We start from the raw sequence: 13,890 nt of genomic DNA, 5'->3' as shown, positions 1-13,890 counted from the left end.
ACGACAAAGTTGTGCATGCAGGACTTCTTCATCCTGTAAAAATGCCAGCCATGTGCAGGAACTGAACGGACCCCATTATAGTCAGTGGAGTCCATTCGGCACAGTTCGGTTCCATAATGAGATGAATCTGTTCATCCAAGGGATTCCATTTTCCTGCCCCCATAACGGAGCAGGAAACCGAAATCCCTAGTGCAGATGTGAACTTAGCCTTACTAGTTGTTCCCAAGATCCTCCAGTATAACTTTATAAATTAAGTACCTTCCAAAAATCTATATATTCTCTCTCTCTACATATATATATTTCTTAAATATGGAATATTTACTCTGTATGCTATAGCTGCTCATGTACTTTTACAGACACTCCAGTTGCGATATTATTTAATATACTACATCATACAGATATGTTCATATATTTATATCTCTAGTGCACAATTATATATATTATATAAAAACAAACCTTCATACCAGATATGTTGCCTATGCATATACTGTTAAAAACCTAAGCAACCAAACCACATAACATAAAACTATATGGTTAAAGCATAAAAACGCAAAGAGAAATGTATGAACAATTGTATCTTAAAAACAGACTTTTGCAAAAAAACAATAAAATTCACATATTATAAAATATTCTTCTAAGTATATATTTTTAGTATTTTTTTCTTCATAAATATTTTTAGAGTTCCTTCAGTCCCCTGCCCCTTTCCTTGAGATGACAGTTTTAGTAGGTTTGATAGATGTCGTGTAATGGAACCTGGATGGCTGCAGCAGGAAAAGCTTGAGGTATATAACCAGCATATCCCCCGTATACGGCTGCTGCAGCAGCGGCGTTCTTCTGTAGTGTGGCTAATGTGGCTGTGGTAGGAGCTGCGATGGGAAGATAGCTTGCGCCGTAAATGCCTGCAGTAGGAATCCTTTGCACATTTGGAGCCATGGTATACACTGGAGTTATTGGACGGCCCTAGAACACAAGCAATGATAATACTTTATATACACAAGTCCATAATGTAAAGGAAAACATTAACTTTGCATATCTTTTTTCCAATCCTGGGATGCATATAGACAACAACCCCATTGAAATCGTGCCCTGGTATGTGCCGTTTCTGGTTTCCATCATAGGGAACCTCTTGGTATTTTGTTTCTTTTCATCTTACCCTACAAATGCACAAATATCACTAAGTATAGTGGTCTGGATTTAAAAGGGGTGTCCTAAGACAGACACTTTTCTAACTTTTAGAAACCTTCAAGATCAGACAGGTTATAAAAGCAAGTTTGGGATTTGGAATCCCAATCTGTTCTCTGCTGATTTCAGTGGGACTGGAGCCGCCTTGGAGGCTACCTGCTCTGATCCCGATAAGGTCCAATTCCGCTACACTGACAGTGGGATGGACAATCAGCTGATCCCCAGAGATACCCAGCGACTGAGGACCTATGCTGAAATAGGTCATCAATAAAACTTGCCTGGAAAACCCCTTTAAAAGGCTGTGGACAAGAGTGAGTGAGAGTGAGAGTGAGAGTGTGTGTGTGTGTGTGTCCACCTCCATTCACTGGGCAATGATCACTCCTAATTAATGCTGGGACGACTGTCGGGCACTACTTTGCCCAACAATTATCCAGTGTAAAAAGGGCCATAAATGTCAATTTTGAGATACTTTAGAATCATAGAATAATAGAATATAATGTTGGAAGGGACCTCCAGGGTCATCGGGTCCAACCCCCTGCTCAGTGCAGGATCACTAAATCATCCCAGACAGATATTTGTCCAGCATTTGTTTGAACACTTCAACTGAAGGAGAGCTCACCACCTCCTGTGGTAACCTGTTCCACTCATCGATCACCCTCACTGTTATACCCCATTTACACTGACAGATGATCACTCAAAAGTCCCTCAAACAATAGTTTGAGTGATAGTTTGAGCGATCATCAAGTGATCGATTGCTGAGCTCTGTTATTGGCTACAGTAGTCTAAAGTAGCTACTTAAGAGCTATGCAGGCAGAGCGGGACACCGCTGCCATCACTCAGCGAATAACACATTGTTCTGCATAAGCAAACAGCTGTATTGTTCTCTGCGATTACAGCTCAAGTCCCGCTGTAAACTACCAGCGGGACACGAGCTGAAAGAATCTTATCAGCGCTGCTGACTGTGATAACAGCCTGCACAGCTGATAAGAGTTAATTTCTCAATTCAAGAAAACTAGAATTGAACGATGAATGACTCTTGCACGATGTCCGTGCTTTTAGACGCAATGGTTATCGCTCAAAAGACGGCTTTGAGCAAGACTCGTTGGGTCTAAATGGGTCTTTAGAAAGTTTTTCTAATATCTAATCTGTGTCTCCTCCCTTTCAGTTTCATCCCATTGCTTCTAGACTTTCCTTGTGCAAATGAGAAGAGGGCTGATCCCTCTGCACTGTGACATGAGATTTGTCAGAGTGCTGGACTAAAGGGACCCTTATCGCTTGTCTGCTGCACTTTTATCAGCTAATTTGTGACCACAGAGACAAATTTTGTTGTGGTCATAAATTAACTAACAAGATAGAAAAGAGCAGAGGGAAACTAAAGGCCCATTTAGACAACAATTATCGCTCAAAATTCGCTTAAAAGCCATCTTTTGAGCGATAATCGTTGTGTCTAAATGGGCCCATCTTTCAGTTTTCTGCCGAACGACGGCCCTCAGTTCGGCTTGAAAACAGTTGTTTAGAAGAAGAGCTGATAAGACGGATGGCACGCTGTGCTCTGCCCACGGAAAGCTGATGACTGTTTGCATTGTCTCAGCTGTTCTCAGCTGTCAGCCCACCTGCAGAACAAAAGGAATTTATTCAGAGAACAGTGGGTGGTCCTCTGAATAAATTCAGCTCCTGGCTGCTCACATGCTGCTAATTGGTACTAATAGACATTAGTACCAATTACTAGATTATGCAAATTGATCGCTCAAAAGCTATTTTTTGAGCGATCATCTGTGTGTATAAACGGGCCTTAAGCCATCCGTCCAGCAATGTGATGGATCTACTGAGACTTAGGATCCATTTAGATGGGACGAATGTCGGGCAAACGATGCCTGACGCTCGTCCCTGTGTGTCCTCTCTCCTGTGCTGTTGCATGGAAGCTAGTATCGCTGGTTCGCTCACAGAGCGGCCAGCAGGGGGGCGGGGAGGCTGCAGGAGACTTTACTCCTCGAGGACCCACCCCTCTCCATTGACTTAACATAGCGGCCATTCAGTAGTGAACGGCTGCCATTTACACTGAGCGATCAGCTCATCGTCCATCGTTTATGCTGCATAAATGATGGACAATGAGCTGATTGCTCAGTGTAAATGGCAGCCCTTCAGTACTGAACGACTGCTATATTAATTCAATGAAAAGGGATGGGGGAGAGTGAGGAGAGAAATCTCCAGCCACCCGGCTGTGAGCCAGTGATGCTAGCTCCCATGCAGCAGCATGAGCGAGTATGTGCGGGGACAAATGTTGGGCATAGTTTACCCAATATTCATCCTGTCTAAATGGGCCCTTAGACTGCAGTGTCTCTATACAGTGATACGTAGAAACTGCAGAAGATCAACGGTGAAACATTTCTAATTAAACCCTATTGCAAAAAATGATTGTCAGCCCAAAATAGATGCATTTGAAATTGCCCCCCAAAAAGGTGTCCACAGATTTTGAAGGGGTATTCTAGTAATATTAAGTCATCTCCTATACAAAGGATAGGGCATAACCAACTGATCAGTTGGGGGTCTGACCAATGGAACCCTCAATGATCATCAGAATGAGGGTTCAGTGTCCCTGGAATACCTCTTTAAGGGTATTTTACATGAGGTAATGATCACCCAAATGATCATTTGCATGAACGCTTGCTCCCCATCATTGTCCAGCGATTAGATGAATAAAATGCTTGTTTGGCACATCTTATGTCGGCAGTACATCTCTTGTACATAGGGTATGTGCTACTGGTTCATATTGTTTGAGACAGAGGGGATGTGATGAAAGATTATACAAGTGATCATTTGTCAAACTGGTCACAATATTCGCAACATGAAGATATGAGTAATAAACATGCAAGGACCAACGTGCTATATATTCAGTTCCGGCTTATTATCTGTTACTGTAAAAAAGGTCCCTTAAGCCTGTTTCACACGGCCGAGAATCCGGCACAAGACTTGTGCATTGTGAGACGCACAAATGTTAACCCCATTCTTTTGAATGGGGCGATATACTTCAGCAACTTTTTCCCGCGTTGTGGGAAAATAAGAAAGTTAAAAGAAAAATCGTGGCATGTCCCATCTTTGGACATGATCTCGCATCACCCATTGTTTTCAATGGGGCGAGCAAAGCATCGCACCACGTGCTAGGAGCGCGCGAGTGCAACGCGATGCGAGGTTTTCCATTAAAAATAGGAAGCACTCCGTGATCCCCTGCTGGGGCTGTTATCCACGATGGAGGATCACCATTTCCCTGAAGCGATACAAGACATTTGACACAAGAAATGCCTCACATTCGCGGGGAAACAAAATAAAATAAAAATCCTGTTAGTGAACGTAATATCGGGCCAAGTTTCACAGCCCAATATTGCACTCACCCGTGTGAGATTAGCCACACACACACACACACACACACACACATACACACCTCTAATTCTCAGCATTTAAAAGGATGTGATGGTGGTGGTACCCCTTCAATGAATGTGGCTCAGTTGTTAGCACTGTTGCCTTGCAATGCTGGAGTCCTGGGTTCAAATCTCAAGAGCAGCAGCATCTTTGGCCAGATTTGAACCTACAATTACAGCACTGCAAGGCAGTGGCGGGCTTACCATATAATGAAATGGAAACCACGCAAACTGAAGCCAAATTGACCTCTATCAGGCGAATTTGGTTCTATGGTTCAGTTTGCACCAGGAAAGTCCCTCATCAAAATTAAGGTCTTCAGAAAAAAAAAGGGGGCCATGTTGTCCACAGCGACCAGTAATGGGCCAGTGACTAAAATGTGGATAACATTGACATGAGTCAGGACAGATTTCTACAAAATATTCCATAGCACAGAAGTTTTCATAAGTGAAACTTTCCTTTAAATCTCCAAATAATTACTAATCATAGTTCTATATACTACAGATACCAACCTGAAATGGTGGAGGAGTGGACACTGACGGCAGGACTGCAGCAGCCGCTGCAGCGGCAGCAGCGGCGTCGGCCTGCACAGTGATGGGATTCATCATGTGCTCCATCCCATGAATTTTGCCTTCTTCTATCAGCTTTGCAGCAGATGCAGCCTGAAATACGGAGTACTGGCCGCCGATGGTTGGAATGGCCACTGAAACATATATAAAATAATGAGTAACACAGTCTTAAGACTAGTTATTCCTTTAAGTGAAGGCAACAATATAAACCGACTGACTAATGTTCATAAGAATATTTAACGTGGTCAAAGTGCCACCCTATGGCATAAGTCCCTATCCTCTAATAAGTTATAATTACAGAAAATGCTCCATTCAGCATCATTGTTTCCTAATACGCATCAGCAAATTACAGGCTGTCGTTTATGATCGCCTTGAGTCAGCAGACACGTGTCTGCTGTCGGATCTCTAAGGTAGTCACAAAAGTTCCTAAAACCCACCCCACATAACAAAAATCTCAGCAATAAAGTAACATTAAAGGTGGAACTTCATTCTAAGACCATATTATCCCTCTTGTAACTACCATGGTTCTGCTGAACTGAATTAGGTCACTACTGGATCCTTTGGTCATCCAAGTCACTTGTACTAGAGCCATGGAAGGTTCAGGTATTGATGCCAAAATGCATCCATATTAGTTTAAAGGCTATGAAAACCTTTGTGAGGGACACAATCATTTCTGCAATAGAGTTTGATTAGAAATTTTGCACAGTTTGTCTTCTGCAGCTTCTACATATGAGTCTAGAGACAGCAGTCTAAAGGTCCATTTACATGCAATGATTATTGCTCAAAAGCCATAGTTTGAGCGATAATTTTTGTATGTAAATGCTCCCATCTTTCACTCTTCGGCTGAACGATGATTTTTAGGTGAGCATAAAATCCATCATTCAGCCAGAGAGAAGATAACACAGACCTCATGCTGTGTTTGCTGTCCCTGACATTTTATTCTCCACGGGAGCTGCTGATTACATTGTATTCATCAGAAAGCTCACAGCAGCCCATGGCATAACAAAGATTATGAATGCACAGAACAGACCACCTGCTGTCCTCTGCATACAGCTCCAATGCAGAGTCAATGCATCCGATGGATGCTCCTTTATTGCTTCCAAAGATATAAAACCATGCGCGGCATTTCAACCCCGCTGGGGTCTTTATCAAGCTGACTGACACTTTGTTTTCAGTCCTCGTCTCTTCTCTCTGTGATCATAAATAAACTCAAAAAAAGGGCAGGAGAGAAGACATAAGGGCCTCCTCAGTTCAGCACACTGACGGATCTCCTATGTAGACTGCAGTGTGTCTATACAGTGATATGCAGAAGCTGCAGAAGACAAAAACGGTGCAAAATTTTTTAACAAAACCCTATTGCAACAATTTTAGTCAGCATTTAAGTGGAAAAAAAAATCCCCCTCAAGTTGTCCATCGCCTTTAAAGGGGAAGTCTCATCAGAACTCCTGATACTCAAGCAAATCACTGACCACAGTAGTGACCCATTACTAGTGATTGGCTGCAAAAGTCACAAGTTCTGTTCAGCAGCAAGGGCAGAGGGGTTATGAAGAAATCGTAAATCGTGAGAACACCCATCCACTAGAGGGAGTATTCCCCTCCACAACATCCATGTATTCTAATAGGACACGTGGAAAGGGACAGTTATTGTGAGACAACCTCTAACATTCGATACTTTTATCAATTGCATAACAGCCTTGGTTCCTCTGTGTATAATTAACAGGTACAGTTCACCATCTAATTAACAAATGCTTCTCTTTTTCTAGGGCAGATAAGGTTTGCATATATGAATAGACTTTCCTCCGCACTATACGCAATGTACGTTAAAAAGCTATCCAATGACTTGTAAAAAGAGTTTAATACCATAGTTACAGCATGTTAGTCTAGCAGATAAGAAGGCATGAATGAGTGATTTGGAAAATAATGATCAAGGAACACAAAATGATTGATCAATTTCAGGCACAGATCCTTGCAATAAAGGCTGATTCATTAGCAGTATATTTGTGTTAGGAAGTATGGATTGTGGAGTAATTTGTGACACATACTTGTAGCCAGTCCCTTTCATAATCTACAATATATATAAGGAGTTGTAAGAGTTTAGCAAAACATGCCTGTTTTCAGAAACAGCGCCTCCCTTGCCATTGGTTGGTTATGGTATTACAGCTCTGCTCCATTCGGTGGCTAAAAGGTTACTAGAAACAGCCTACGTACAACAGTGGCACCGTTTTTGGAAGAAAGCAGCCATACTTTTCTAATCCCATACAACGCCTTTAAAAAAGGAGCACTAAACCTAGAGTACAATGTTTAGAAAATTAGAGTTTATAGAAGAGATGAAGCTATGCAAGATAAAGTTGTGATCATGGGCCAAGGATTTCCCTGAACTTCCTGATAGTAATCCCATTAATGAACACTAGTCAGCTTCTCTCCAGCCGGAGGAGGCCGCTTACGGTGACCAAATTGCACTCAACCATACGGGGAGTGTAGATAATTTTGACTTTAGGTTTAGCGTCCCTTTAGGGTCTGCATTTGGTTGCCAATTTTAACTCCACTTTTAATTGATTTTTTCCATTCTCTACTTCCATAAACACCATCCATTTTTTTCCACTAAAGGAATGAATTGAATTATTATTAGGGATCAGTGTAAAATGTTAGACGTTAAGACTAACCTGCACCGGGTTTAAGAGCAACTGGATTGACGGCTGATAACTCCAGGTTGGGTACAAGTTCAAAGCCTTTTTCTTGCAGTTTACCCTTCCCTTCATGATATCTGCTATAAATGCCACGGCCAGCCGAATATCCCCCCAGGTACGTGCCCCTGGGACCAGGGGTTCTGTTGCCAGCTGCACCTCGCCCTCCTCTGCCTCTTATGCTGCCTGCTTGTAATACCAACATAACACAATCAGAAATCACAGGAGATCACAACTAAAGCCCCCATGAGCGTAGCCTGAGAGCAATGGATAGGTGTTTCCATTTTGGGCAATGACACGCAATGATGAATACAATAGTAGAGTTTTCTCAGCCCCTCTTTCTAGAAAAGTCTGGCAAAAGATTTCCGCCATTTTTCTAAAGTCGAACCTGCCAATGAGATTTCCATGAACTTAGAATTTTAAAGAAAAAAAAAGTTTTCCAACTCCTCTCAAGATTGCGTAGTGTTGGTAAAGGTCTTGATGCAATGTCATCTTCAAAATGGAAACACAAGTTAAGCAAAATGCAGTTTGGGGGAAAGAGGAGCTAAAATACAAGTAAACTTAAGATATTACTGAAGACGTTTTAAATCTAGGCTTGCTCTTGGCAGAATGCAAAATAATTAACGTCATAGATTGAAACTCCCTGATCATTTGTATATATGGGGGTATTTTATTAAGGGGAGTATTACATACTCCAGTCTTAAGCAAAAAGGCCCCCCATGTACAGTGTTTAGTTGTCCAATCCTGCGAATGACGGCAGGGTCAGATGCCCTTGTGTACACGAGGGTCACTCAACTTTACCCCCTTTCCCCAACAGATGTTGAGGGAAGAAAGATTGGGGCATTGAATTTAAACATCTGAGGCTTTTTTTTTACCAGAAGATAGCTTACCTCCTTAACACACACATTAATGTTCGGACAAGCCAAACGGTCATGTGTGGAGGACGACAAGGAAGCAGTTTTTGGCAAGGCCCATAATAAATTGCTCCCATATTATCTACTTATCCATCTACCTATAAATTTATGAAGCTAGATATATGAACAGTGAAGCCTCTTCATAAGGCCAAGTTAACACTAAAAAGCTCCCTCCCCATATTATGACTGTATCCATTGGGGCCCATTGAACTAACAGATGACAAAGGAGTGCCCTCTTGGCATGTCAGAGAGTTACAGGTTGAAAACATTTTAAACATAGTTGACTATGCTGTTCAATACAGATGTCTCACAAGAATGGTATACTGCATCGTACACTTTTTATATAATGGGGGAGTCTGGTCAATGTCATGATTGTCCATTGGCATATGTTGGGGGGTAAAGGAAAACTTCACTGCAAATAGATGAACCAGTGATAACAGGAGAAATTTGTCTCTTTACCCAAAATTGTTCTAGTGTTTAGATCAGTGCTGGTTGAATAGATGGCAAAGAAAAAAGTGGAGGATAGCTGCAACCATAAAACTCCTCCTTTATTGGTAAAAGAGCATGGCACACATGGATGTGAAATGTGAGGACGCTGAACGCGTATCGACCGTCAGGTCTTTCTCAACAGAGAAATTTTTGCAAAATTTTTTGCACTCCTTTGCCTTTATGAATAGATGGCAGTCCATTTTGAATATACTCAAAACTGCAAAGTTTTAAGAGTGTCCAAATGAAGCATATGTAAAAATCAAAGTGGGGCCCCATCCTAGTACTGGCCTGGCCAACATCAAAATAATTCCCTCCTTTTGGTAGGACAGACATTTGCAAGAGTACATCCTACCACATTGAGAAAGAATAATTGATGTTCAGGTGACAAGCAAAGAGGTTTTGGCAGCCCTTCACCCCTGTAGCCTAAATAGTTATACCATGGACTTTCAGCTAGGCATTTGTAGTGGTAGTTGTCCAAATGCTCGGAGGAGCCTAGATTACATTCGCACTACCAATGTGCAAGCAGAACAGTGCCAACTTGTGCTAATGACTGCATGTTATCCCTCATCTACAAGTTAGAGGATAACTTACTGATCAGTGGGGGTTCACCGCTGAGACCCCTGGACTCTCTTTCCTGTCACTGCAGGGGTTCACTTCTTTCCCTGGCAATGACATCAATCTAAATGCAGTGCTGGCCGCACACATGCGCAGTCAGTGCTCCATTCATTTCAAAGAGTCTGATGGAAATACCCTAGCGGGTGCCACTTGGCTGTCTCTGCCGGCCCATTGAAACTGAATGTAGCACTTGCTCAACCAATACTTTATTCTGTTCCTCCTCGCTACGGACGTGCAGTAACCCCGCAATGAGGAGAACAGAGGGCACAGGACCCCCATTCCTGAGATTGCAAGGGGTCTCATCGGTGAGGCCTCCACCGATCAGCAAGTTAGCACCTATTCTGTGGATAGGAGATACTTGAAATTCTAGTGGAACCCCTTTAATGTCATAACTTCTGCATGGAACAGTTCAAGAGCTATGTAGGTTATATATTTTGCATTCTGACAAGGGTTATCACTACTCATAAAGCGCTGCGGAATAAGTTAGCGCTATACAAATAAAGATTATTATTATATGTGACGTTTTAGAAAGGTATATTTAGACATAGGTAAAACTTGTATTTTAGCTGCGAAAGGATTCATGGCTTTAGTATGAAAGGGGGATGTAAAATACATGCCAGGTATAAGAAAACAAATCATAGTTGCATAATGACATGTCAGAAGTAGAACTACCAGGTAATCAGGGGACAAACAAGGATTTACTGATAATGGAGACATGGGTGCACTGTGACCAAGAGCAGAAAGAAATAAAGTGTTCATGTGACCTTCATCATGTTCGCTTATCTGCCCTGCTCACACATTACAAGGGTAGAGTACATTTGTGTATCCCTCCACGCCCTGAAGTTTTATAGCTCTATCAACTCAAAATAGAGATATACATATCTGGCCGATATAGGAGCTCAAGACCTTCTAAAGGCAGCCATGCTCTTTAGATTGTGGTCACTTGCTTGGCGGACAACTATTCCTCTCAACTCCCATACATATGCATGTGCTCTCAATGAGAAAAGTGGAGTAAGCTGCTGTCAGCACCTATGGCGGCGGCTTATATCCCCCTAGAACAGATGAGTGGTTTGCTCTTCTTTTTGGAGTAGTGAAAAGGTCTGGCTGAAATTGGCTTATTTGCAATTTTTTACTCATTGTGTATTGCTCTCTGGTCCCTCATCCAACCATTACCCTGCTCTAATGAGGGGCAAGAACTCAAACGGTTTGCCTACAGATGATTAGTAGTTGTACCGTAGAGATAATCAGGCAGATAGCTTAAAGCTCCTAGGTCACAGTTCAAAATCTGTAACAAGACCCAATTTACCATGTGGCATTTACAGCCTGGATGAAACGTAACATACCAATCGTACCAATGGGAACACTACAGTATGTAGTGTTCCCATAGATTTCTTTGAGACAAACAGGCACCATTTTGCCATATATTTAAGAGTATTGCTCATCGATAGCTTTGATGGTACAATATACTGTAGTCTGCCATCTACACAATTTTTGGGACTCGTTTGGTATAAAATTAAGCAAAGGTAGTCAATCTAGGCATGTACTCATCAACTCCGAAACCACCAAAACTTTCAATAACCAGAAACCATATAAACTAACCATTTTGTCCAGAAATATTACTTAAAGCCTAAGACTCTAGGCCATCAGAGATATTACTGGCAGTCTTGGCAGATTTAATGGAAAGAATAGCACTACATGCAGTACATTTCTGTCTGTTGAAGCCATAGAAGCTACAAGGGAATATAATGGACTTCACAATAAGTCAATGGAATCAGTTGAGCACTGGTAGTATCGGTTATAGGATGGATCTAGCAGAGCATCGTGGTTTCCGCTCTAAATGGGAGTCCACGTTGAAATAAAGTTGAGTTGTAAGCAGATAAGTACCATGCCGTGATATGGTCATGTTCAGTGTACCAAGCCTATATTTGAAACGCCTGCCTAGTGATGTTCAACAACAGTTTGCCGTGACCTACCACAAGTGTCTCCCTGATCTCCTGCTTTTAGCCTGTCCCATACCCTTAGGCCCCCTGTCCACAGGCGTTGCGGTATCCTGTGGCGGATCTCCACCACGGGAGCCGCCGCCCGGGAGCAGGAGCCACAGACGGTTCTCTGCAGGTCATCCTAATCTGATATATAGGCTGACGGCGGAGAATCGGGGCAATTCGCAGCAAATTGTCGTCCACGAGTGGAGAATCGCAATGATTCTCTGTTCATGAACAGGGGGCCGGTGCTTTCTATAGCAATGCTATGGAAAGCTTCAGACGGCGTGATTCGCTGGCGGTTTACCGTGGACAGGGGGCCTTGCACAGGTATAAAAATGCTTGTTCGTAAGCAGCACATGTTCCTGTATAAACAGGGAGGCATGCTAACAAATTCTATCTGTATGGGGACGAATGATCATATCAATGATGATTCACTCCATACTGTTGATCCACAGCCACATGTAAACAGTGACACCTATCTACATGTTATATTGGCGATCGTTAAATGGGTTGAGAAGCAGCCAATGTAAAAGGACCTTTAGGTATGATAAAAGATCAGTAGAATGAGAACAAGATGATTGCCAATAGGATTGTTCTTCACTATACACAGAATTGGTCAGCAGCACATAGCTGTTTACATCGGGAGATGGGCTAACAATTTTTATGCCTTGAAATAGATCCAATCAGCTAACGAAGAGGCATTTGCTCATTTGTTGGCTAATGGGCACATCTACATGGGTTCATGATCAGACACGAACGTCTGTACAAAAGTTTTCCTAATTGGCCCATGTAAAAGGACCTTTCTACACTGTCATATGGTAGAAATACAGAAATACAGCCAGTAACATAACAGTACTGAGGTAAACTGGATTAAGTTTCAATCAAGTCATTCTTAAAATGGTTTATTAGGGTATAACCTAGTAATATGGAGCAGGTTATTAGCATTGCTTATGCAAATTGCTAATTACTTGAATTTATTGAATTTTATTAATGAATGGCGTTTTTTTAATCTGTTGTATGTTTTTATTGAAAGCCCCAACCCTTTGAGCTAGAAAGCTCTGCAAGGTTCAACGACAAACGCCCTTCACTAAATTATAAATTGACCAGTCTATGCCCTTTCATCTTACTGGACTGTTGGCACAAGGACTCAGTCCGAGTGGCTATCCAAGCAGAGTAACCAGGTTTGTAAGTAGTTAGGAACCCAAAGACCACTACACATGCTCTAGATCTGGAAGGGACATTCCATTGGGGACGGTGATTACACTTAAAGGCTCATTTACATGCAAAGATACCTTTCAAATGATTGAAAGATTGACAGTTTCAACAATCATTTTGCATAAAGTGGCTAATGGGCATTAATTCCCATTAGCACTTTATTAGCTTCATGTGCATGTAAATGAGCCTCCAGGAGCTGCTTGCTGAAATCAGCAGGTGGTCTGAGCTCTGTAATCAGCTTCATTGTTCTCGCACAGGCTGTCAGCTGAATAATCAGGGCTCCCCCTGGGGTCTGTGTTATCTCTTCTCCAGCTGAAGGATGGATTTTAAGCCCACCTAAAAAAAAAAAAAAAAGAAGCATTTACACGCAACAATTATCACTCAAAAGCCATTGTTTGAATTAATTTTGAGCGATAATCGTTGCATGTAAATGGGGCTTAAGTGTCAAAGCAAGGGCCACATAATCAGTATAAAGGCCAGTGGTCTTCTGCTCTTTTAGTTGTTCTTCCACTTTAACTAGGGTCTAAAAAAGCACTAAAATGTATTTGGCATTTTGATGTACAAATTTTCACATTTTGATTCTAGTCAAATATTTTTTCTCTCAATTATACTTGTTGTTAACATACTGGCTTCAATTACATCTAAATCAGTCATTGTTCGAATGCTTTAACTTCTACTGGGTCACAGTGCACCACATAACTAAAGTCAGCAATCATGGAAATGGCAGAACAATGAGACTTCATGTCACATAGTAAAGTGCTTGCTACAGATATTTAGGACTATACAAACATTTTGGAGAATTTTGCTCTTCATAAAAATTTGAGAT

The 13,890-nt window shown here is 41.8% G+C and overlaps 1 protein-coding gene across 6 annotated transcripts in view; it reads right to left on the bottom strand.

Moving 5' to 3' along the window:
* Window positions 1–360: 360 nt before the first annotated feature.
* RBM47 (RNA binding motif protein 47) overlaps window positions 361–13,890 on the bottom strand; it is a 116,866-nt gene continuing 103,336 nt past the window's right edge. For 4 of the 6 annotated variants that reach the window (XM_066573159.1, XM_066573162.1, XM_066573163.1 and 1 more), the window contains 3 exons: window positions 7,829–8,038; window positions 5,109–5,299; window positions 361–960 (listed from right to left, as the gene is read on the bottom strand). In XM_066573159.1, coding sequence (XP_066429256.1) covers window positions 721–960; window positions 5,109–5,299; window positions 7,829–8,038 — 641 coding nt within the window. In that variant the 3' untranslated portion in view covers window positions 361–720. The remainder of the gene's footprint in view (window positions 961–5,108; window positions 5,300–7,828; window positions 8,039–13,890) is intronic. The other 2 variants (XM_066573164.1, XM_066573165.1) reach the window with 2 other exon arrangements.

This window comes from Eleutherodactylus coqui, chromosome 7, assembly GCF_035609145.1.
Source record: "Eleutherodactylus coqui strain aEleCoq1 chromosome 7, aEleCoq1.hap1, whole genome shotgun sequence".
Taxonomy (NCBI): Eukaryota; Metazoa; Chordata; class Amphibia; order Anura; family Eleutherodactylidae; genus Eleutherodactylus; species Eleutherodactylus coqui.
This window is presented reverse-complemented; position numbering and strand designations above follow the sequence as displayed.